Genomic DNA, 25,355 nt, shown 5'->3' on the forward strand with positions numbered 1-25,355 from the left:
GTACAGCCCTATGTAGAGCTGAATGAAAATTCAGCGATGAATGAATATTTGTAGCCGCTGGTAAACCGGAGTGAAAATCGACAGGAAAAGGGAACATTTTATCCTGCCTTGGAAATTTTACTATCAGATTATTTGTTCTGTCCAGTTGACCATGCAAACTGGTCAGACAGAAATGAATTCAGCCACACAGCTTATTCTTTTGAAATTACATATCAGCATGGCAGGCCAGGCATAGCCTCAGTCTGACCCAACCAAGTCCTCTGTAGGGATAGTAGATCACATTAATGTGACATATAAAGCGCCCTCAGGTGGTCAGACTTAGCCAGGCATTGAACGTCAGTCAGCTCTTGTGTGGGAGTAGAATAATGAATGAATTGCTGCTGTACTGAAAATTCAACCTTTACCATTAATTATTTTTTGCTAAATGTTCTCAGGTTTTACTGATTCAGTGTTATCTCATCGCAATCACAATATGATGAAATCAGTTATTGAATATTTCTTGTCATTTTTGCCAACACGTCGGCTGTACTATTATATAAATTTAAAAAATAAGTAAATCTGTTTTATTCATGACTGGCATGTTGAGAGGGAGGTTTGTGCCAGAGGAGAATGCAAGATAGGAATGCAGAGGCGTTATCCAAGGAAAAAGCACAAATTATTTAAGAGTGTGTAAAATGGAAAAACTAACAGCTGTTTCAAACACAGCAGATTTTTTTATTTTGAAAAAAGTTAATCCCTCATAATCTTAGAGTGATGTGTGATTGTAAATTCCACGTCATGTACATTATGGATTGATTGCAGATGACAGCAATTTGATTTGGCGTTTGATTACAGAGAAGCCCTGAAACACAGTGTCTCTGTCAAAGGAAGGCAAAGTTTAATTATCTCATATTATTCCGTAAATACAAGCATTGAACTTTGACTGTGACCTCATGTGGCATGTTATTCAAATACACGAAAACAACAGTAATGTGTAATGTTGTTCAGCAAATTTGATGTCGATATATGTCATGATTTAGCATTATGAACATCCAAGTTAAGTTGTTTTTTGCTGTACACCCATAGTCGTAATCAGTCATTTCATCTGATATTGTTTGACATGTGAGAATTTGAAAATGTCGTCGGCTGTTACCCACTTGGTTATGATATAATATTCTCATATTGTAATAAGGATTATCTCTTAAGAGGACTATGAAGGACAATTGCTACAATGCTTTTGAAATGATTTGCTCACAAAGTACCCATTGTCATAGAAACAGTATCATTTGGGATTGTACAGATAATGTCTAACAATTTTGAAGTGCTGTTACTGCTTCCGTTGGAAAATTTTACCACCTTTTGGTTGTGGTTTAAATGTGGTGTATAGTTTTGACTCCAAACATTCCAGCTTGACAACTCCGATTAATTTGGGTATTATTGTATTTGGAGTATCAAACACACTTTTCTTCTTTCTGTTCATTATTGCAGTCATCAAACATGAACAGTGCACGTAAATAGACCTGCATATCAGGTTAAATATCAAATAGACGTCATCGGTACTTCTTGGTGGAAAAATTAATAATGGAAAAATGACACATCTTTATGATCATTCAACCGATAATTTCACAAATCATCAAAACTTGAGAAAATATTCAATGTTTGTGGACCATGCTTCACTTATACAAAGTATGATAAAGATCCATAGATTGAAATTTCATTTTTATTACTCAATATGCATTTATTGTAAAGAAAAGTATCCTTGGTCAGTGATTATTTCATGTCATATCCACAGTTGATGATTTGTGTTGACAAAATATAGCAAAGTGAACAAGTAATTTTCCAGCATAATTTCATGATAACCTGTATTTCAATAAATTCTTGAACTCTGTGAGTACAAGATGAGTGGAGTACTTTTTGCAGTCATTTAACCACACAATTCATTTGTAAACCTATCATCAATTCTTATAAAATTGGTTCAGGTTTCTTCAGTGTGGTACTAAATGAAGAGCACAGGCCTATTTAAAAATGACCCTAGACTACAGTGTTGGGTCAAAGGTCAACCTAGGGCAAGCCAAAGTCAAATCAATTAGGGAAACTAGCCAAGAATGTACTTTGACTGGCTTTAGAATAGAATGCAATCTCTGTTCAGTTAATCAATGAAATTTTTGATTTTATACAAAACTAAGAGAGTGAAAACTTTACTCCAAGAGCTTCAAAATGAGCGCCCAGAAGCAGTAGATAAGAAACAAACTGTAAAAAGTTAAGAGTCTAAATATCTGTCCCGGAGGCACATTCTTCCTAAGATGCTGTTTATAATATCAGGAATTGCTCAAAACTTTTGTGTCCAAGTGTACTACAGTATTGTATCAAGTTTTCTTACACATAGTTGGCAGAGCTTAGAGTACAATATTACACTGAAAATGTATCAAATTATGTAGCAAGGCTCAAAACTTGACTGTGTACTTTCGTAAAGACTTCATTGAAAGTGGAGGTAGTATCTGATTGACACTTTTGGCCTTATAACTTGTAATTCCTGGAGTTTAAAGTGGAGATATGTGCCTTGTCATTTTCAACCATAATTTGTAACTTTTAGAGTTGGTTTTCAGAGCATAGTTGGAATAAGATATTGCATAGATCACAGTTGGAGTGAGATATTGCATAGATATTGCATAGATATTGCATAGATCACAGTTGGAGTGAGATATTGCATAGATATTGCATAGATATTACATAGATATTGCATAGATCACAGTTGGAGTGAGATATTGCATAGATATTGCATAGATATTGCATAGATATTGCATAGATCACAGTTGGAGTGAGATATTGCATAGATATTGCATAGATATTGTATAGATCACAGTTGGAGTGAGATATTGCATAGATATTGCATAGATATTGCATAGATCACAGTTGGAGTGAGATATTGCATAGATATTGCATAGATATTGCATATTGCATAGATATTGCATAGATATTGCATAGATATTGCATAGTATTGCATAGATATTGCAAAGTATTGCATAGATCACAGCAATGGTTGCCGAGATTCTAAGCAAGCTGAGTCATCAGATTCAGAAGTTTGCATTGACGCAAATAAAATGACAACAGATGAATCACAAGATTGCAGATCTAAGCAGTCGCTGGATATTCACATTCCAACACCGACTGAATCTTCTCAGAGTTAAATGATAGTCAGACATCTGTGTCTTAATTATGGGCATTGATAAAAGTTGATAAAAGTGTTTATGCAGACTTTGAAACTACACTGTCGAGCATTTGAAAATAGCAAACCAGTACACAACAGAAAGAAAATATAAAGTGTATAGTCAAGAAGTAATTTAAAATTCTGTCTTTAAAAATTATTACATCAATTCTATTTTCTGTTTTACGTTATGAATATATCTGACTCTATTTAAGTTAAGCTCTTCATGTGACAAGATAATTATTATGTCAATTCTATTTTCTGCCCTATGACACACAAACATCTGCGCAATATTTCGGTTTTTCATTTGAATAATATTTCCAAGAACCAAAATTACAGTTGCAGAGATGAATGTAGGTATATTGCGCCATTGACCGGCATAGAAAGATATCATGTAATTGAGACGAGGAAGGGCGGTCTTCTTGAAGAGTCAGACACACTTCTGTCGGGTCATTTTCTCTTAGCAACCAGAAAGGGCTTGAACTTTTGCTCTTCTAAGTTTACTGTGATGTTGATATCAAATGTAAAACCACTCTGTAATGATGTCAATCCTGGTCTTAGATTTCACAGCTTTGCTAATTTTATGATACAAGCTGAATTGACAACATATTTTTGACCCAACTCATGCAGAATATTGAGTTTCTTTGTTTGGCAAATATATTATTCTACAGAACTACTTTAATTTTTCTGTTTTAGTTTTCACCCAGTCTATGTATAACATATGGGGCATTAATCTTCTAAAATCTGTAGTTGCTGAGTCACTTTTCAAAAGATATTTTATGAACTGATATAGAATTGAAAATCTCTCAGTTAAAAAAGAACATAAACATGTATTATCCTGTCAAAATTTATCTAAGTTTTAATACGATCAGTAAATTGTGAAAGAGTCCATCAGAGTCCGTCTTTTTGCCTTCATCCATACATCAGAGTTCAAGTTCTAGACTAATCCTTGTTTGCTACAATCATAATTTTGGAGAACCAATCAAAAGAGTTTCTTTCAGAGAAATTTTCAATTCTGTTATTAAGACAAGCAATCTGATTGGTCAATTTGATTTGTGACCTCACCAAGTGTGACTTACACAGTTAAACAATTTAAAAGAAATCCAATGTTGGTTGTGTTACTAGTGTCTGTTACCATGGTGTCAGAGATTATATTTGATAGGTTTGTGTGGATATCCTAAAGCAGGAATTTTCAAAAGTCGTTGGGTCAATCTACAGTCAACATTGATAAGCCACTATGCACTGTCTCCTTGTTTTAGGTTTTCAGTTTTTGATTTTCATCATTCTGATTCTAGTCTGGTGTGTAGCCCTTAAACACCTTACAGTTTTGATTTCCAAAGGAGGGCTTCAAAGTCAAAACTATGGCATTGATGTCAAACTCAGAGCTGCATGCATACTGGACAGTTCAGACACCAAAACACTGCATGAATACAGACTGTACTTGAGAATAATGGCCAAGCCCAAGATGACCCCGTGACCTTCACGTCTTCTGTGACATAGATACCATGTGGAAGAAAGAGATCAGATCTCACTTCTGTGCAAAGTATATGTTACAAATGTCAGAGTCTGCCATGGAGTTTCACCAGCAGACATTGAGACACTTACTCCAGATAAAGTTATCAATCCTTGGTTCTTGCATCAAAAGTTTTGACATTGACCATGTAAAATGTATCAAGTTCATTTTACTCCTGAGAAAGTTTTGTTCAATTAATTTATTTGTTAAAGAGATTAAAGTTAGAAGGTGTGCCCCTTTAACAACCTAGCAATACAAACAATGTTATTAAAGCAAAAACACAAAACAAAAACAAAACTTACTAACAGTTCAGTAACATTTTATTGGGAAAAAGTCTGCCAAACTCATGAAATCAAATTCCTTAAACTGTATCATAGCTGTTAGTACATGCCTGGCTGTGCATGCAGTTATGTTTCTTGATTAATACTGAATTGCATACACTGGTCCAAGATGGTTGATTGTTGCAATAAATACATATAATACAAAGATTGACTCAGTCCATGGATGTCTGATATTTAAAAAACAAAAAATGACAAGATTACCAGTAAATGAAATCAGCTCATTTAATAAAATAGGTGTAACTTTTGATGATTTTTTTCACTATATTTCTTTTGTTTTTCAATTTCAATTTCAAGTTCGTGTTTTATAATCCAAAACATTGTGCTAAAGAAAAACAACTAGTTTGTCATTACGGTGTCCATGTGTGTGTTAAATTCACTGTTATTGTTTACATTCCAATTCTAGTCATGTATTGAGTTGTTTGTAAAATTGTTAGGAAATATTGTTATTTCAAATGGAAAGCATCCCTAATATTTTGTGTCTGTTATCCTGACTTGCATTACACAACATTGCAGTAACCCCCACCAGTAAAACAGTGCTGATCTATAAAACAATATATTACGTCTACATCGGCTTGAATTCCCAATTCTGCGTGACCAAGACACTGTTTGTACTGTATAGTTCTTCTCTTGTCCTTTTACAATGTAAATATAATTCTAGTGTTAAATGGCAATTGAAGTCCTGACGTCTTTGAGACATTGCCCTTGCTAGATGTTCAGACATGGAAACCTAAGCCGCAGGAATGTGAAATGTATCTTAATTCTTTCAATGATCTTACACATTGATACTGTCTACATGTTTAGCAAATAGTCTGTAATGTCAACCACTGAATACAAATTCCATGTGTTTCTTCAGGATTAAAGACTAATGTCTTATAGATAGCAAATGATCATTGCTTGGCTGGTGTTGAATGATTGGTAGAGTTGCTTCATAACCTTACTGAATCTAATCTGAGGTCAAAGACTCAATGTCTGGACGTAATTATTTTCACGTTCTGAAACAGTTATGATTTTGTACATGGCATGAGGTTAGAATGATGGAAAAGGATACATTTTATCTGAAGTAATTTCTCCTCACTTGAAAACTTTTGAAAAAAAAGTCTGGCTATCGTCAGAGTGTCAGTCAAATTCAAGTCAATACTTACGGTAGGTATTTTATTTGCAGAAGCCTGGTGTATTGTCCAACTGTGTACAGTGGAGTGATTGCTCATCTGTTAGTGTCATCAAAGTGTTGATTTGATTCTTTGAAGCTTTGTTTAATGTTATTGGCATCATCAGGATGCCACGGACACAGAATGAATTTCAGTAGATTGTATTGTATTTGCAAGACGATGACCTCTCTTAAGATGATTTATGTTGAAAGTAGAGTAGCAACTGTATGATTTCACCAACAAATCTGTAAGATGTACATCTTTAATATTTCTGCAATGTGATCCCATCATAAACACCTGCTGTACTGGCGGTCAGTTTCTTCAAAGCTTGGCTTTAATCCTTGTACATGACTTATAGGATAGATACTTTGGTTTAGCCGTATCATATGTCATATATCAAGGATGCATAGGGCGTTGACATAGAGAATAATAGAGGAAGGGTTCAGTTTTTACTGGGAGACCATTGATTACTGTGTCACTTTTCAAAAATTAGTATAGTTAATAATTATTCATTAATTCAGAAGTCATCCAAAAGAGAGATAGACAAAATTTGTGGAGAAGAGAAATAAGAATCAACCAAACTGATACTGAGTGATGCTACATTTCTATGAGACTATTCTGGTTATTCTCGTGGTATCAAGATTTTTAAACTAAACTCTCTCACAATCCCTTAATATATGGGTCTGACAGCACTGAGCACTGGAAATACTAAAACTATATACACTCACACATTGGTAAATTTGTTGTCATGCTTTTACTGTATGTCTTCCCATCTCAGAGTCACTCTATACATGCAGTTCCAAAAACACCACTGAAAGTCATCGGCAAACCCACAAACTTGTCTGAATGTATACCATCTGTTGGGATTTATGCACCTTTTTTAACACGAGTACAGATTGGCCAAAAAATGAAACTTAAAAATCAGACCAATCACAGGGTATCTTGAGAGAAATCTTGGTAGACATCCCAATAGGACAAAACCAAACTCTGAAAATTGAAGGATGGTACGGAGATCTATGACATTTACACATGAGCAGAATTTCAATTTGTAGAGTAACATGTTCACATTGTGAGATTTAGAATGCCTTAGACCAGATAAACCAACAATTCTCTATATTTATTCAGTGAGTAAACATTCAAATGACATTTCATTCAAACACTCCATCTGTTCAAAACCCACCCGAAATTTCAAATGGAATAGCCCATCTCTGCAGAAAGACAATGTGACTCTTCCAAGAATTTGAATATACAGAGTTTGGATAATTTACATTCCAGTCATATCTGACCTATGACCTCTGACTGTGAGTGATGTAAAGTCATGCATATTCTGCAGTTTCTCTTGTTTCTTAAAGATTTGATCAGAAATATATCTCCCATCTCCCAAATGTGTCATGGGTATACATCAATTTTATGTTTTTCTAATGTATCATATATACTCTCAATATTGATACAGTTTCTGGTATTAAATATTTCACTCTGTCTTTGCCTTTAAATAAATGATATGTTGGGTTTCAATTGCTGTAGGGTCAATCTTTTAAATTCATCATTTAATCCCGTTTGAATCAAAGTGTATAGATAAAAAACAGTGCTGTCCAAAGTTCTGTCTGTCAGTCTGTCTGGCTGTCTCATCAACCACATAAAAATTTAGGATCTATGTATTTAGAATCATTTTTGTTGCACCCAATTATAGTGCAGTTTTAACAGACAGACAGATTCTTTGTCGATAACAACTATTTCTAGCATCTATGAATATTAATTGTTTCTTTACCTAAGCCCAAAATGCAGACCCCTGGGGATTTGATTCTATCAGTAATAACTTCTATCATTGTTTCCTTTCAGTTGTTCAGGAAACTAAGTACGAACATATACATGGCTGTGAAAATGTATACCAATCTTGAGTTAATGTCAGCCAAGACCCATGCATGGACTTAACAAAATAAAACTTTGGATGATTTTCTCCCACCTTTTTTGTCCTTTATGTCAATTGCAAGTTCTTGTTCTATTCCCCAAAGAATATTGAAAACACTATTTAGCGTGCCAATCCAGCTTCTATGCACTGTCACTGTATATAATATTATATTTAAATCCTAGTGTGTACCAGAATTCATTTGTCAACAATAATTATGCAGCTTAAACATGTACAGGCTGAGTTGAAAAAGTCAACACTGTGTCTCAACAGGTTTTGGTGAGTAGATCAGGATCTGCAGTAGACATTAATTACAAAAATAGTGCAAAATCATCAAAAGTTACATCTACACTGGCCCTAGCTGTAAATTGATAGAGAACAAAAAACTATTTACTTTGTAATGTGCAAATATTATTGGTCTGCAAAACATCTTTACCAGTGTTATCATGATTTTCATTTTATCAAGAAATCTGTAATGAATAAAATAGATACTAGAATGAGAATAAATAATGACTGTGCCATTTGTAACATATTTTATTGTGTGCTGTGTTATAGCTAGCACAGTGTGATATTCCATTGTAGATGTTTGAATATTGTGAAAACTGTAGTCTGCAGACAATCTTTTGATAGTTTGTGATTGGTTGATTTAGCGAACGTTCCCTAACTTTGATTGGTTGATTCAGCATCCCCTTATTGTGAGTGGTTGATTCAACGTTCCCTTATCAACTTAAATCCTGTTTCATAGTTCGTTTTTAAACAAACTTCAAGTGGGTAAATCACCACAGAGAACTTGAAATCTTTGCATTAAAAGTTTTCACTATCAATTTAACGGAAGACATATCCCAAATTTTCTGGCATTGTCGCTCAGCCTTGTGTTCAGAAATTCTAGTTTATGCCTTTACGGTATCAATCTATAGCTGTTCGATGCTTCTGTAATTCTGATTGTTAATAAGCAAAACTAATGTTAGAAAGAAATTTCATTCCAAGACAAGAACCTTTATGTGCATTTTTGGACACATTTTGGTGATAATCAGCACTCACCATATCTGACCTTTGACCTCTATGACCTGCCCAAGAGTATTTCTACGGGTCACTCAATGTGGAGACTTCATCAGAAAAGATAAAATGGAAAAACTGTGGAAAAGTACCATGGTATGTTTAGATCACCACAGGTCATTTTCAAGATTTGGACTGCAAATTTTATTTAGAAATTATGATTCTCTCAAATCTGAAACCGCTGTAATACATATTACATGCAAGACCTACTTTTCAACTCACCCTGTAACACAGTTGCTATGGTTACCATTATCATATTGACAATCGTTTCATACTCCATGAATTCTGCCTGGGAAATAGTGTTCGTGTTCAGAAGATGTCTTCTGCTGATAAAATGGATGATCAGCTTTTTCCAAGTGATATTTGGAAACAAAAGAAACTATGTGTTAAAGTTTATTTACAGAAAGTTTTTAAAAGGCTGCACATGACAGAGTTTTAGTTCTTTCTGCAGCTAGCTTCAACAATGTATCAGTCAGCTGCTTACATTTAAGAGAGAACAGAGTGACATTGTTCATGCGGTTGAGTTCATTAAATTATTAAGCGAAGATGTCCAGCTTACAGAGAAGATCCCATGATTTGTGCCTCACAAAGGGATGACCTGACCCTGGAATATCCATACCATATATGTCCTTCCTGGTGTCCCTGATTATGAGATCTGGAAACCCCTAGTGGGCACACTGTGCGTAACACAACTAATTACAAACAGCCCGTCCCATCGAAATGACTGATCAACTGTGTCTGGACTGTCTTAACAACATGTCATGTGTTGTAAAAGACAGATTCTATTCAAACACAGTGTGTTATCATTTCACTTACCTCGTTAACTGCACCAAGAGTAGACGGAGTCTATTTCTGGTGATCAAAATAAGAGGATTTCAAATATTTTCAATATTTGCAAATCCTCCTAAGATTATCTCAGCAGCACAATTGCAGCAGGGGTCCTAGTAGTTGCTCTTACATGATATGTATATGTTAGTGTGTCTAGACTTAACTATAGCTTAACCTTATGTAGGCCTCAGTATTGTCTTACTATGTTTGCCCCCCATGTGTACAATGAATGGAACAATCCTTTTGTTGTAGACAATGGGATTATTTCATCATTCTGTAAATACTAGGATGATTATTGCTGTATGTGGAAGCCATCCAAGATTACTCACAACTTTTATTTTTTTTCTCCATCTTGACAGCGCAATGCGGATTTTATTGGCGCATCTTCCAAGGCCATGGATTGTGGATGAAAAGAAAGATGACGGATACACAGCCCTTCACTTAGCTGCTCTCAACAATCATGTTGAAGTTGCAGAACTATTAGTGCACCAGGTAAGATTTACATTACATGGAAGTCACATGATTATAGTCTCTAGTCACATGATCATGAGATTGTCTTTCTTCTAGGTGCTGCATTATAGCAGGTATATAAGTTACAATTTCTGTCACATGATAGTCAGGTGATATGAGTTGCAGTCACATGATTATGATAGAGACTTGTTTGCAGCTGATGGCTATTTATGTTATTTTTGACATGTTCACTATCTCAGAAAAATTATTAATGCTTTAAAGTAGAGACATTATGTCGCACATAGTGCAAGGTTTTGAGCATCATAATATAAATGTATAAAAGTGTAAAATGTCAGTGAGAGGAAAAGAAATACATTCTTATCAGGAACAAAACAATTCTCAGAATAATTTGAGAAGATTGTGATTTTTGCCCCACATTACTATCCTGATGATATGTATTGAACTTTGAGATCTGCATGGAGAGTTATTCAAATTCTAGCAGACACAAAAATCGCAAAAATCTAGATAGAAGCTCTAAAATCTAAGGCCAAAAATGTTCAATATGTTTCTGGTTGTCACATGCATTACTTCAAGACATGCATGTTATATACTTGGTTTTTCAATCTATGGTGTGTCCAGTGAAATCATCAACATGGAGAACAGTATTGCCAAACAAACGGCAGTCGCACAATTGAAATGAATGGATGCTGTTTGTGGAGCTGCATTTCCTCCACACCCAACATTTGTACAGCAAGGGAACATAATTGGCAGACTGTGATAAAACTTCATAGTGACGTGGTTAGGGGAAAAAAGAAAAAAATGACATAACCACATCTCTTTTGCAAAATGGCAAGAATCCGGAACAATCCCTTTTTGGGGAAGGGGGAGACACATGAGGATATTAGCCACAACCAATGGCACCAGTGTAGCCATTTTGATGTCTGTGTGTCTGTCTTTGGTTTACTGATGTTCCATTTACATGTTGAAAACTGAACATCTGTGTTCATCACACCATTTCCAGTGAAGTGTTTTGGTCCAAGATTGCTGATACGATGGAGATTTTGGAATATTCTTCCATAGTTACAAAGATATTGAGGATTTGATACTCATAACTTTTACACTGATGGGAAAGACCAGTTTGTGTGATTTTGGTTGTTATGGTTCACGTATGATGTATGAATAAAACAGAAGTAAATAATTGTGTGATATTGATTGTCTATGGTCTATACATTAAGATTGTAACTTCACTACGACGTACATCATTGTGTTGTGTTGATTTTTGTCAAAATGACTCAAATTTAAAAGCATGGTGGTCAGAAAGAAGCGATGACATTATAATACCATGCAAGTACCTGAACGGATTAGTTCATTTTGCTGCATATGTGCAGATTTTAGTTTTATTAGTTTGTAGATGTTTGCAAATATTTTGGACAATCAAGATTCTTTATTTGTACTTGTATCATCATTTGATGAACAGTTTGGGTTGTAAATGCTTAGTGAATATTTCAGTCGTCGATCCTCATCAGAATTGTACAAAGTACATGCAATGACAATTTCAGAGTGAAGGCCTTTTTGCCTCCAGCAAGGAATAGTTCACTTCTGTGATGGGGTGTTTGATTTCATGTTTGTAAAACAATATCTACATTGTGTAACATTATGCATGTCAGTCCACATTCGCTTGGCCTAACAATAGCTATTTCCTGACCCTTGTCACACATCACTTCAAATATTATACAATGACTCTCACAACATTGCTGGCACAACTTAAGTCAATTATACAATGGAGATGTTATCTGACCATCCACTGCAAAGATTCAGTACAATTGAATAGATGTTTTTCACTGGAATCATCCTATTCTGTCAGGTATATTTTTTTACTGAAAAATAGTCTGAATCTATAGGACAGTAGAGATTAGGTGTCCTGGATTTGATTTTGTTGAACTTACATCTGAATTTTCATTAATTCAAGTGTCCCATATTTGCTGTTTGTTTCTTTGCCACGCAACAAATTCTTCCTACTTCTTACATAATGGACATCAGAAACATAGGCTGATCTTCATTGTCTGACATTTAAGTCTCATTAAACATTCCAAAAGACCCACAAAACAATTAAATTGCATCAGGAATTATAGTGAAATTTACTTTTTTAAGCATTTTAATCATTTTGTATGTTTATTGTCTCAATTTCAGTGTCACTGACTCTAGTTCTGCAACAGAACTGTGAAATAACAAATTAAAACTGTTATAGTCTGTGTCATTCTCATAAGGCCAGATACTGGTATTTATCCATTTCTAAAGTTGATATGTGCCCAATAAGTCAAAAGTTCTTTCACACTTTGAACGATAGCTATTTCCTTGACAAGACCACGTAATTCACCACAGTTTATCTGCAATCCAGGTAAACTTACATATTTTTGAAAAGTTGATAGTTATGGGGATGATCAAAAACATGTCTTCATATCTGTCCTTTTTCCATTTCAATTTGTTTACAAGACATAAATTCTTGATTAGTATTGATACCCTCATGATATTCAGTCAGGTTATGCAAATTGTCTAAGAATGAAATGAATAGTGTACATTATAGCCCAAACAAGGAGTTAATTGCCCTTCAGCTGGTGACCATTTGCCCTCCTGACATTGGGTATATGGTCTCCCACTTAGAGGATACAGAGTCCCTTGTTTTGGTTATTATGTTTTTATTACATCGCACTCCAAATTTTGGGTTTACAAGCATATGACAATCATATGTTTTATTTCCATGATAGATGAAAATCTGTTAAAAAATAGATTAAAAAATAGAATGATTTTCATCATCGAATATATTTAAATCACTGGTTTATCAATTTGTTTATGCTTTAACTTATAAAAACCAGATTTCCTACATAAAATAGAGTTTCACAGCACACACTGTATCAGCAGAGTATAGTGCTTATAAATGTTTGATGTCCCAGTCTGACCATATTGTAATTAGAAGTTGAGTTATTGTAAGACATTTAATGTTCATTTTTTCAAGTAGTATATTACTGAAAAAGTTTCTGATAACTAGCTGTTCTTCTAACACAACCTATTAGGCTGATAAAGGGTGCCCTCATGAGTTAAGGTGATTGTGTGCATGTGAGCTGGAGACTTTAGTAATGTAGAGCGCCCTCATAAGACTGTCTGAACAGCCCCACCCACATTAGTCTGAGAAACCATTTCATAGAGACGCAAACGGTCTCTCACCGACGTATTCACAAGTAATATCTCATAAAGTCTAGGTTTTCCTTTCTTAAATCAATAAAATTTTATTGTAATTGGCAGCCGACATAGAAACATTACACACAATGATATCACAGTTCAGTCATAAATAAAATAAATAGTGGGAATCTACACTTCCTGACCTTTGACAATAATACTCCAAGAAAGAGTTCAAATTTCATTATCTTCAACAAAAGAGATGTGAATATTCTGACAGGATCTCACATTATGATCTCAACTTGCTGATGTTGAGAAAGGAAAACTTTGTAAATATTTTAATTTGCTGTCATAAAGCTTAATGAGACTAGGAACCTACTGGTATGGGGCTGTCTCAGATTGTCCAAAAACTCAGAAAATAGAATTCCCTTGTCAAGAACAAAGTGAAAGTACAACTGTGCAGATCGAGAGTTGATGTCAGAGAGAACACAATATAACAGTTTGGATATAAAACATGAATAATACCTAACACATGACCATGCAATGATGTCAAGAGAGTTAATGATGAGTAGTCAATGACGTAATGGACGGATTTTTATGATAAACAAAATATTTACTGTAAAATAATGTCAAAAAGTTACATAATTTTGTTTTCTCTTTTAGCTTTTCCTTTCTTATCAAAAATATTTATGACTATGCAACTTGTATTTTGTTTGAGTGTATATAAAAATGTTTCACTGGATGAGAGTATGTGAGATTGGTGTTGAGTCTCTGCTGTAGTATCTGGCAGTATCCTCTGTAGTTCTCTTTCTTTTCTCACAGTCTAATGATATTTTGACAGAGAATGATGTGAGCTAATATTGGGCCCCGTGGTCTGTGTGTTTTTGAAACAGACCGTGTTACTAGAATGTCATGTCATGGATGAAAGCAAGATGACACTAGGAAATCATGAAATTGTTAATATTTTACAGTATAATTTGCCATGCAATCAAGGTGACAAAATTTACTTATATTAAGTAAGGGTTTTATATCGGTTACACTGAAAGCATTGGTACTGAGAAAATTGGCCCTGTTGTACATTTGCAGTATATTCTTTCAAATATTTCTGTCAAAATTTAGTGCAAAATTGAAGCTTAGCTCAAAACCCCAGTCCCCATCTACAAACAAATTTTGTTTTCTAAAATTCTGTGACAAACTGAGATGATCCTTGGACACTCTTGATAAAAATAATTTCATATTGCATCTACTACCATAGAAACAGACCTAGAGTTAGGAATTGAATCAAATCAAATGTGAAATCCATTTGTCAAACAAATGAGACTTGTGTTACTTTGGTGGTCATCGAGACGTAAGTAATATCGAGATTGTTGTTGTAAGAATAATTGTATCTATATTACGTGAGGAACCAGTGCTTTGTCCATAGGCTGTTGTTGGGTCTGACAAGGTAATCACATGCATAGGCTTATCTATTGATATGTACCTACAAACATTCTTAGAACACACTCTGTACTCTTTTGTCAACATAAATATTGCCAACCAGATGTCTGAAGAACTAAACCTGACAAATATACTACAAAATCATCCATAGAAGCAGTCGTACCTCAATATGTCAGTGTTGAGTGATTTATTGAATTGCTCTACCACTCATCCTGAAGTATTATTTATGCAAGAAAGTTATTTGTTATTAAACATTCGTACAATTGTACACATGATAGGTTGTAGAAGTTTGTACTCTACTTACAGTTTTTGACACGAGGTTGTGTGTGCAGTATTTCATATAGGATGCTACAGTTGAGGGGTCTATTTCCCCACTTAAAGTAGTTTTTGAGGGGAATATAAAAATGTTGTGGGGATTGAATTCAAACAAATAATGTCATGTTTTACAGGTAAATTTTAATGTTGCCGTGATGTTACTTCAATTTTTTAATTGTCCTATGTATATTGTATCCTCACATTTTTTTAACAGGGCCATGCAAACATGGATCTACAAAATGTCAACCAACAGACTCCATTACATTTAGCAGTTGAAAGACAACACACACAAATTGTCAGGGTAAGGAAAGGCATAATGTCTTTTAGATGATTAAACTCAGATTTTAATAAAGGAATAGATAATCAAATTGCAAGAAAGACCCTTGTTGTTGTTGAAGTGATCTTCTCAAAGTCCCACTTGCTGACATACTGTTTGGTCTGTCAGATTGGATAGTGGGCCTGCACTCCATTTGGACTCTAGGTGGCGCTGTATCTCATCTTCATGTCAGGCACGAAATAGCAACAAAGCCAGTGATCTTTTGATCTTGGTTGAAAGTCTGTTTTCTTCTTAGTATTGTCACAGCTGTTTGAGGAAGTGTTTTGAAGATCTCATTTCATTTTTTGACAAAAGTCTTCATTTATTTGATATATTGGTTGACAGTTGTTGGTCAGGGAAACTTGTAAGTTGGACATCCCGGACAAAGATGGGGATACTCCGCTGCATGAAGCTTTGCGACATCATACCTTGTCACAACTCAGACAGCTGCAAGATATGCAAGATGTGGGCAAGGTAAGTTACAGTATGTGAAAACAAAGAAACAAAATGTGTTGCAATAAGTTACTTGCATATAGAAAACATATGTAGTCCAAAGTTTCTGAAGTTTTTGAAATTTTTACCACTCAAATGTCCACAATTTGGAACAATAAAAGCACCTTAAAAACGGGTAAAAACACTGTAAAAATAGGTAAAAATGCTGCACCAGTGCAAATTAAAAGAGAAAACCTGCCTGATTTTCACTTAAAACTGAAAAGATGGGGATATAAGCAAGATGTAAAAGTGTTTTGAATTCTGCTTTTATCCCATTTTTCCAATGTTTATGATGAAAATCAGGTAGGTGTTCTCCAAAGTTTGGAATACTTGTAAAGAGGTGTTTTGAAAATGAAGAAAATTGTTCAGATTATTTGCATTTCAAAATCCCAAGGATACCACCTTAATTTTTTACTGGATCAAAATAAAAATGTATCTTATTTGATTTTTATCACCTGCAAATTGTAATTGCTTTTAATCCAACAAGAGCATATGACTGAAAGATTTGCTAGACTTTATGAAATCATTGATACTGACAGGGATGAAATTGCAATCGGATTTTTAAATGAACAAGCATGAAACTTTTAAAATATTTTTAATATTGACAGTTGTTGATGGGTCTTGGTACACAAGGAGCAGACAAGAAGAGCAGTGCTTCCATTGCATGTTTTCTGGCAGCTCACGGCGCAGATCTCAACGTTAAAAACAAAAAAGGACAGTCACCTTTGGATCTCTGTCCAGATCCAAATCTTTGTAAAGCCTTGGCAAAATGTCACAAGGAAAAACGAAGGTAAGTGAAGTACATCCTAGTGGTGAAAGATCTGAGTGTAGAGGACACACAGACAAATGCAGGACTGTTTACTACATGACTCGTTTCCTCCCAATTCTAGTCAGAAATATAATTTTCAAATTTCCCTGAAGTACAAGAGAATGACTTCTGTGTTATCTCAAACTAAGATGGTGCCACCAATGGATTTTAAAATAAGTTATTTTAGAATTTTTGTGATATATTTAATGTGTTCCAATTAATTGTTAAATCCTGCACAGAACAAACTAAATTGTAAGATTCTGATAAAGATTACGTTGCATCACAATTAACAGGAAATATTTTGATGGTTTACATCTCATGACAAATCATTTGAAATTTACCTAGTTATTTATTTTCACTTCACAAAGTCATATTAGATATGATTTTACCTTATCTAAAACTGGCAAATCTGTAAATTTAGGCACAGTAACAATATTTCTAATTTTCTCAAAATGTCTTTCTCTTCACATCATGTGATCCCAGTGAACCAATGGTGGCGCCAAACACAGCAAACATCCACAACCAACACGACCAGTCAGCCTATGAGGAATGCATGGTGTGTTCTGACATGAAGAGAGATACTTTATTTGGACCATGTGGTCATGTAGCCACATGCTCACTGTGTTCCCCAAGAGTCAAGAAATGTTTGCTTTGTAAGGAACCAGTTCAGTCAAGAACTAAGGTAAGTGTCATGAGTGTCATGAGATCATCACATGATAGTCACATGACTAAGTCACAATGCCATGTTTATAGTTGCAGCCTATATCATAGGAATAAAATATTATTTCAGTACAGTTTCAAGTGATTAAATTACAAATAAAAATATAGTACTGATAAAATCTATTACTGCTAACAACTTTTGAACTAAATATTTAAAAATATATTTTTGTGGTACATCATGATGAATGTCATGAAGACTTCTGGTGATAACTTTCAACAACCAGATCTCCATTTCACAAAGCTCCAATTTAAAAGCATTTACAAAAATTATAAGTGATGCAACTACACAGAGGAACCAGTAAAGATTTTCATAGTGGTGTTTATATATAGCAGTTCAAGCAGTGGGACTTGCATTTTTGTATCCATTCAAAAGCAACTCAGGGATATTTTGTAATTTTTGATTTCCATATTAACTTTCTGTTTTCTAAATAGATTGAAGAGTGTGTTGTTTGCTCTGACAAGAAAGCGTCAACGTTATTCCACCTGTTCCAACCGTGTGGTCATATGTGTGCATGTTCTAGTAAGTATTAGCTTTCAGCACACCTGAAGAACCATTGCCCCAATCTATAAGTTTACAGACATTACATAAGTAATTATATAAGTTTACAGATATTTTATATACAGACATTTTGCAACAAAAATAGGAAAAGCAGACAATGCCTGTCTGAACAGATAGTGTGGTCAAAATTTTGACAAACCAATTGCTTAGAGCGGGCAAATTTTCTTTTCAACTAAAATGTAGTACTGGTAGTTTGTGCATTCCTGAAAACAAAAGTATTTATTGGCAGAACGATAGAGGACTCCAGATAATGCTACCCATCAAAATAGTTCATAGGAAAAAAAAATAGATTTCATTATTATTATTTGTATACATGTTCCTTTTGAGGAAACTTGTGAAGGTTTTGATTATTCATGTTCACTGTTTTGCCATCACTAGTTCTTTCATTAAGAAGAAATTCATTGTTTCATCATTCTTGTTGATTTCAGGCTGTTCTATCTTGATGAAGAAATGTGTTCAATGCAGAGCGCACATTGACAAAATTGTACCGTTTATTGTTTGCTGTGGTGGCAAAGGTAGGAGCCAGTCATTAAATGTGTAAACTTTAATGTTTTAGAGTAGAGTGTTCATTTGCTTGTGAATGTGCCATACAATGTCATGGAAAGTTTTGTCCAGAACCTCTTCATAGTTTTGGTATGGCACCCATAAATGTACATCTAGCATCATGCACTGACTTTCTGTTAAGCCATAAATTTGACCATAATTTGACTGCTAAAGGACAACATTCTAGACAAAAATATATCACTTGCATCCCCTTGCAGTCACTCACTAAACATGTCTATCCAGTAAATTGCTATGAATGCCATTGGAGTTACTCCATTCTTATATACCATTTCCAATTATCATACACAGTTCAGTCTCCTGGATACTGATCATATGCACACTATGTAGCTCTGCCTAAATGAGTCACGTTGGGATATGAGTTACAAAATTTTTCTAGACTTGAATCCTTTCACAGTCACATGAACAGTTTTATGGTTTTGACAGAAAATCAGAGCACAATGCTACATGTAGGTTTTAGGATATCATTCCAAAACTATGGAGATGTTCTAGACATTGGAAAGTCAGTCTTTCATAGATGTATAACTGCTTGTGTTTAGGATTTACAAATATCTCTGTGTACGTGTTATTGTTCATGAATGTCGTTCTTCATCAGTGGATGTATCCATGACACATGCATGTGACAGTGTATCTGTTTATTATGTGGGTAGGTGTTTGTCTGGCAGTTTGTATGAATATGTCAAAGTGACCTTTACCATCAGAGTGACCTTTGACATCAGAGTGACCTTTAACATCAGAGACACTATGAATATGTGGACAAGTCTGGATATAGCCAACAGGGAGCAAAAATGCTCACCTCCCAGTCAGCCTGCATGCACAAAATCAATTCATGAATATGTGTCACTTTGCAAAGTGGGTCACAACTGATTTTCAAATGATGAATATATTTATGATTTGAGCATTTGTATCTTAGGTTTCTCCCAGGTTGCAAACTTTTTTGAAGATATTATTTCGTAAGATGCCTTCTCTTCAAACCAAATAAGTTTAATCCTCTCCTGTTGCTTCATAACCTTTAGATTCCATAATTGTCATGACTTTATTTCTTCTTGTGTTCCACTTCTCAGCTCCCAGTGTTAATATCCAACAAGTTGGACCATCTAATGTAAATATGACTCAACAACAACATCCGAAGGATACTCAAACGCAGAACGCCAACCAGAATCGACCCAACAACGCCAATGATGTACAAAAATTACAACAACAACTTCAAGACATCAAAGATCAGGTGAGCTTCCTAATTGTGTTTTTAAAAGATGTTTTTGGACTGTCAAAATGTCGATATTTTCTAGCAAAAGTGGCCATATTAAAATATATCATTGTCCTGAATATTTTCAGTCATATTTTATAAAGGAATGAGCTTAATTAAACAAAATGGAATCCCTGTCCTTTGGGAGGACATTTCATTTCGTAAAATCTTGACAGACAGTAAAATGATTCTATTGATTTGCTTTGAAAAGTTACATTGAACTAAATATGTGTTATATTAACTATACAATGAAAATAGCTCAATAATTTTATCAAATATGACCTCAACTCTTCCATAAAATTCAAAATGTGCATGAATCCTTAAATATGTTTTTGATGCAGACATAAATATAGTTCCATCTTGATTTCATGTACAGTATAATTAAATGATGGTAACTTTTTTGACAAAAAAATAAAACTGACCCAAATTTTACATTTCTCTAAAATTTTTGTATGCTGCCTCACTTTCATGCAACCTTTTGTTGTTTTCAGACCATGTGTCCTGTTTGCTTGGATCGACTGAAGAATATGATATTCCTATGCGGACATGGTACATGCCAGATGTGTGGAGACAGAATGACAGAGTGTCCCATCTGTCGGAAAGCCGTTGAAAAAAGAATCCTTCTCTATTAAACAACTCTACCTGTTATCACAGACTTGTACAAAAGTGTTAAAATACATACTATTTAAATTTCTCAGTGATTTTTTTTCTGTAACAGTCATAAATTTGAGAAACCAGGCAAAATGAAAAGTAGAGATTATGTACACAGCCTGAAATGTCATAAAATGTAGCTAACTTTTGGTAGACATGGCAACCTCTAATTCTTTAACAATTTCATGAAATTTTCAGAAATATTATATGGTGATAAATTTTATGTAAATTTGTACTAATCTATGTTAAAAATCTCAAGACTTGTTTGTATCCATACATTTTTTTGTATGAAGTCTGCACACTGACAGTATGTTTTTGTATGTGGACACTTTTGGGAAATGCTGAAAAATACCATCCATGATGGTTGGTGTCCTGGAAAGTGGAAGAATACATGCTAAAGTATTTCATTATTTTTTTAAAGTATTTTGAAATAGAACTAAAGGATGAAAATTCACGACTGAAGTACAGAACTGAACTTCGAAAATCATCTCCAGCTTCTTACTTCTTCATAATACATGTAGCATTTCTAACAAACTTCTGTTTCAAACCTGTCACTTATCCTTCTTGACCTGTATGACCACAACCCAATAAATGACCACAACCCAATAAACCCATTTTATCCCAGTTATCAGGGTACCTGCAAAGTAGACCTCACCTCTGAAACCCATAGTATCATATGTACAACTGACAACCTTCCCAAACCAACCCTCTTCAGCTCCATGACCAGTCATATCAACACTGGGACTCAGATTCCACTTCTTGGTCTGCCACAACCCCTCAATATCACTCATCCATTCACATCTACAGCCCCCTTCCCATCAACCAACGCGCTTCAACTCAGAGCCTTCCTCTTGGTCTACTTTAACCGTTGCTAACATTCAGCCCATCACCCCTATGGCCAATCCCAATCAATCAGCCCTCTTCAACCCAGATCCCACCGTTGGTCCACGCTAACATTTTACTATCACTTATCCCTACTACCAATTCTTCATAAATCAGCCCTCTTCAAACCAGATCCTACCTTTGGTCCAATGTAACATTTTACTATCACTTATCCCTATAACCCATTCTTCTTAAATCAGCCCTCTTCAACCCAGATCCCATCGTTCATCCACTGTAACATTTTACTATCACTTATCCCTATAACCCATTCTTCTTAAATCAGCCCTCTTCAACCCAGATCCTACGCTCAGCCAACCCTTTCACCCAGGTCACTATTAACTTGACCAATTATCTGTATAACAGTAGTGTCAGTCACTGAGGCTTTCTTTAGCCACCAAGCTGAAAAAATCAAGCATTGACTTTACTCAAATATATATATAATAAATATTCATGACAGATATGAAAGCATTTTCATCAATCTTTGCTGATTGTTGACATGGAAATCTAGACATGCCAGCTTCAACCAAACCATCTACTCTGTATCATCAAAGCCAAGAAATCTATCATTCTCAATGTCCAAAAGTAAATATTCCCTTGGCCAGTGACTGTGTGTATTCACAATGATAACTGCATATTTCTGAAGTTCATTTTGAAAACAAACATATACAGCTGTTTTGAGTTGCATATCAAGACATATGGTGTACATACTAAATCAGTCGGTTAAAAACCTTCCAGGTCATTTTATCTCTTGTATCGATGTTCAATATTATAACTGTTTTATACAATATTGTATGGGTCCAATCCTACCTGCAAAAACAATGGGTTGTGCCAAACAGTAGGGTTTGAAATTTTGATCGCTGAACGAAATTGACAAGACATGGCATTCAATTATCGTATGATCTTTGTTTTGGTTTTGTATGTCAATGCTAGACTCTGTGGTCTAGAAATTTATTGCACTATGTGAGTCAGGCATGATATCTGTCTTCAGACATTAGCAGTTCAAACTTCATGTCAATATACTTCACAGCTTAAAAGTTTAATGTGTAAGTGTGATGAATTGAATTTGTCACTTTTCTCAAACATCTTTTATGATTCAACTTTGACATTTAATTTCCTCTACCCTCGTAAATTAAATCTGTGCCCTCCTTAATGTTCCGTTAAATGTCAGTTTTGCAATTATTTTTTCCTTCATTTTCATTCTTTGTACCAACAACACCTGCTTGATCTACTCAATATTGATGCAGTCTGCATGTGTGTGATTGGCATTGATGTTCTTCATTTGACATTGTCTAGTCTTTATCTGAGTAGATTCAATCATTAACTGTATTGTAACAGTGTTGGCATGCACTGGCTATGACATCCCAAATACTAGGTATTTCAACACGATGCAGTTTGGTTGAAACATGCAACAAAATGGTACAACAAAATGGTAGAAAAAATTGAAATGTTGAAATTATTGGGACTGAATGTAAGATCACAACTTTTCAAACCAATCTTACACACATGCACACACAATATTATTAGCTTTAAAATAACCATAAGTGATAAACAGCTGATCTAATTGTCTAATTGCAAGTTGCTCAGTGCAATGTTGAAAGTGGATAAAAGATTTTCAATATCCAACTAGCTCAAAATATTATCAATAAAGAGGACATGATTAATAATGCTATTTTTGTCATCAATATTTTATACATATGCAAATGCAAGTATCATAACTAAGATGGTTTCATTAGTCTTCATAGCTTTGTAACTTTCAAACGATTAAAAAGACAGACGAGATTGAAGAATACTTGGCCTGGCCTGCCATATTACAACTAAACATTACGCTAAAGGGTCTGATTCTACTTCACTTGTCATAAAGGGCACCATAAGACTAATAGACCTTTTCCCGGTTATCCCACAATGCATTGCAGTGACTTTATCAAACATCGTATATAAGCTCAAAACAGCGAAAACATGCTGATTTGTGTTGTACAACGGATTGTTATAGAAGAATGACACAAATTTGCAATGCCAAATAATGCCCCGTGTATATTCTAACCATCAGCAACGAAAATATAGGTCAGGGTGTAATCTGTCATAGAGTTCTATGAGTAACGTACCCTGCGTGTACCCTACGGCTAAAAAGTTCTATGCGTAACGTACGCTTTGTATACCCTGGCGCGCACTGCATCATGGAACCGGTAAAAGAACTATTGATTTTCCCTGTATGGTAAGACTTGATCTGCTGTTCCTTAGATATACTGAAACATGTCTGTTAAGAAATGTATATGTGTATGTACATATATTTGTCGATGTTCTGAATCACGAAACGCTTGAGAAAGTACAAAGTTTCACAACTTAACATATGTATGACCACTGGGAATTTATATTTTATGAACAAGTGCAAATTAAATTAGTTGCAAAATGACTGAACATTTTGTAGAAATATCTAAATATTACAGCACGTGATATTTAATCTGCAGACAGACCCTGAAGAAATAACTTGATTTTTCGTGAGGTATTTTTATTTTATTTTATTTGACATCAAAGACGATGCAGTGGTACAGCTATACCAATGCTATTAGTTTTTTCCCACAAAAGGTAGAAGATATTGGATATTTTTGTTTTTAATGAGGGCTTACATGAAAATTTTTTCAGCTACTTTAGATGTATATTGTTGGATGTGTATCCCTAAAAAGAGTGGTTGTTTAAAAGGAAGGCTGACAGCTTTCTCAGAATTGAGAGTAAAAATTCATGCAGATACAAACCTTTAATTTCGTAGGCATTTTTGTTGTACATTGCAAGTTGTTGTATTTAATGCGGAATATTTACATAAAGCAAAGTAGCCAAATGGTCAAAGTTGAAAGTTCTGCTTCAGTATGTTTGTTGTAATTTCATGTGTTTTTGAACCATAGCTTGAATGGTGGTTTGTTCAAATATCACCACCTATTTACAATTTTCTTTTAAAAGTGGCAAACAGACAGAGAAAATCAACAAAGTGACTTTCAGTTGATGTATTTATGAAATATTCATACAGAACTATAGCAAAGTAATTACTTCACATTGAAATCATCTGGTTTAAAATTCATTAAATAATCAAGCATACCATACTAATACAGATATTTGTAAATGAATGCAATTTTATAAGTGTAGCTGAATGGAGACAAATAAAGAGATAAGCTGTGGATTTTTTATTGATGTCATTTTTTATTTGTTTGTTTTTTCAACAAGTTTATAAAATTTTAAATCATTTGGCACATTAAGATAGTATGCACCTCAAAAGTGAAAGATTTACAATTTTGCTGAAACTTTCCTAAATGAAACTTTCAACCATTCTCCTACCAAAAAATATAAAACAATAAAAATTGGGGGTCACTGTGCAAAGTTTGGAACTAGCGAAACAAATTCCCTAAGATTTTGCAATATTTGAAATTCAAAATGGCTGCCATTCGTGTGTTAACTCTATGGGGGAGGGAAATTATGGTAGATCAGAAAAGAATTGTTGAATTTTGAGAGTATGAATATCTGTCCCCGAGGTGCTTCTACCTTAAATTCAAAATATTTCTGTGATAATTCTAATCAAACAATTTACTCCTTTCTGATTTAAAGACCAAAATTTCACACCCATGGTGGTTCATCCATGGGTATACATTAGACAGTTTGCTTCTGCAATTTTTAATATGCAGAGAACAATATAGATTTCCCCATCTTCACTTGCCAAGGTCTCTTTTCCGGGCAGCTGGATGCTCCCTACAATCAGAAATCAGATAGTTAGTGGGAGACTGT

General features: G+C 34.5%; 1 protein-coding gene across 1 annotated transcript in view; it reads left to right on the plus strand.

Moving 5' to 3' along the window:
* LOC139133963 (E3 ubiquitin-protein ligase MIB1-like) overlaps nt 1-20,963 on the plus strand; it is a 144,212-nt gene extending 123,249 nt beyond the window's left edge. The window contains 9 exon segments of the mRNA XM_070700787.1: nt 10,336-10,468; nt 15,567-15,653; nt 16,014-16,142; nt 16,769-16,950; nt 17,452-17,650; nt 18,121-18,208; nt 18,676-18,762; nt 19,873-20,033; nt 20,546-20,963. Coding sequence (XP_070556888.1) covers nt 10,336-10,468; nt 15,567-15,653; nt 16,014-16,142; nt 16,769-16,950; nt 17,452-17,650; nt 18,121-18,208; nt 18,676-18,762; nt 19,873-20,033; nt 20,546-20,686 — 1,207 coding nt within the window. The 3' untranslated portion in view covers nt 20,687-20,963.
* Nucleotides 20,964-25,355: the final 4,392 nt, after the last annotated feature.

The sequence above is a fragment of the Ptychodera flava genome, chromosome 5 (assembly GCF_041260155.1).
Source record: "Ptychodera flava strain L36383 chromosome 5, AS_Pfla_20210202, whole genome shotgun sequence".
NCBI lineage: Eukaryota > Metazoa > Hemichordata > Enteropneusta > Ptychoderidae > Ptychodera > Ptychodera flava.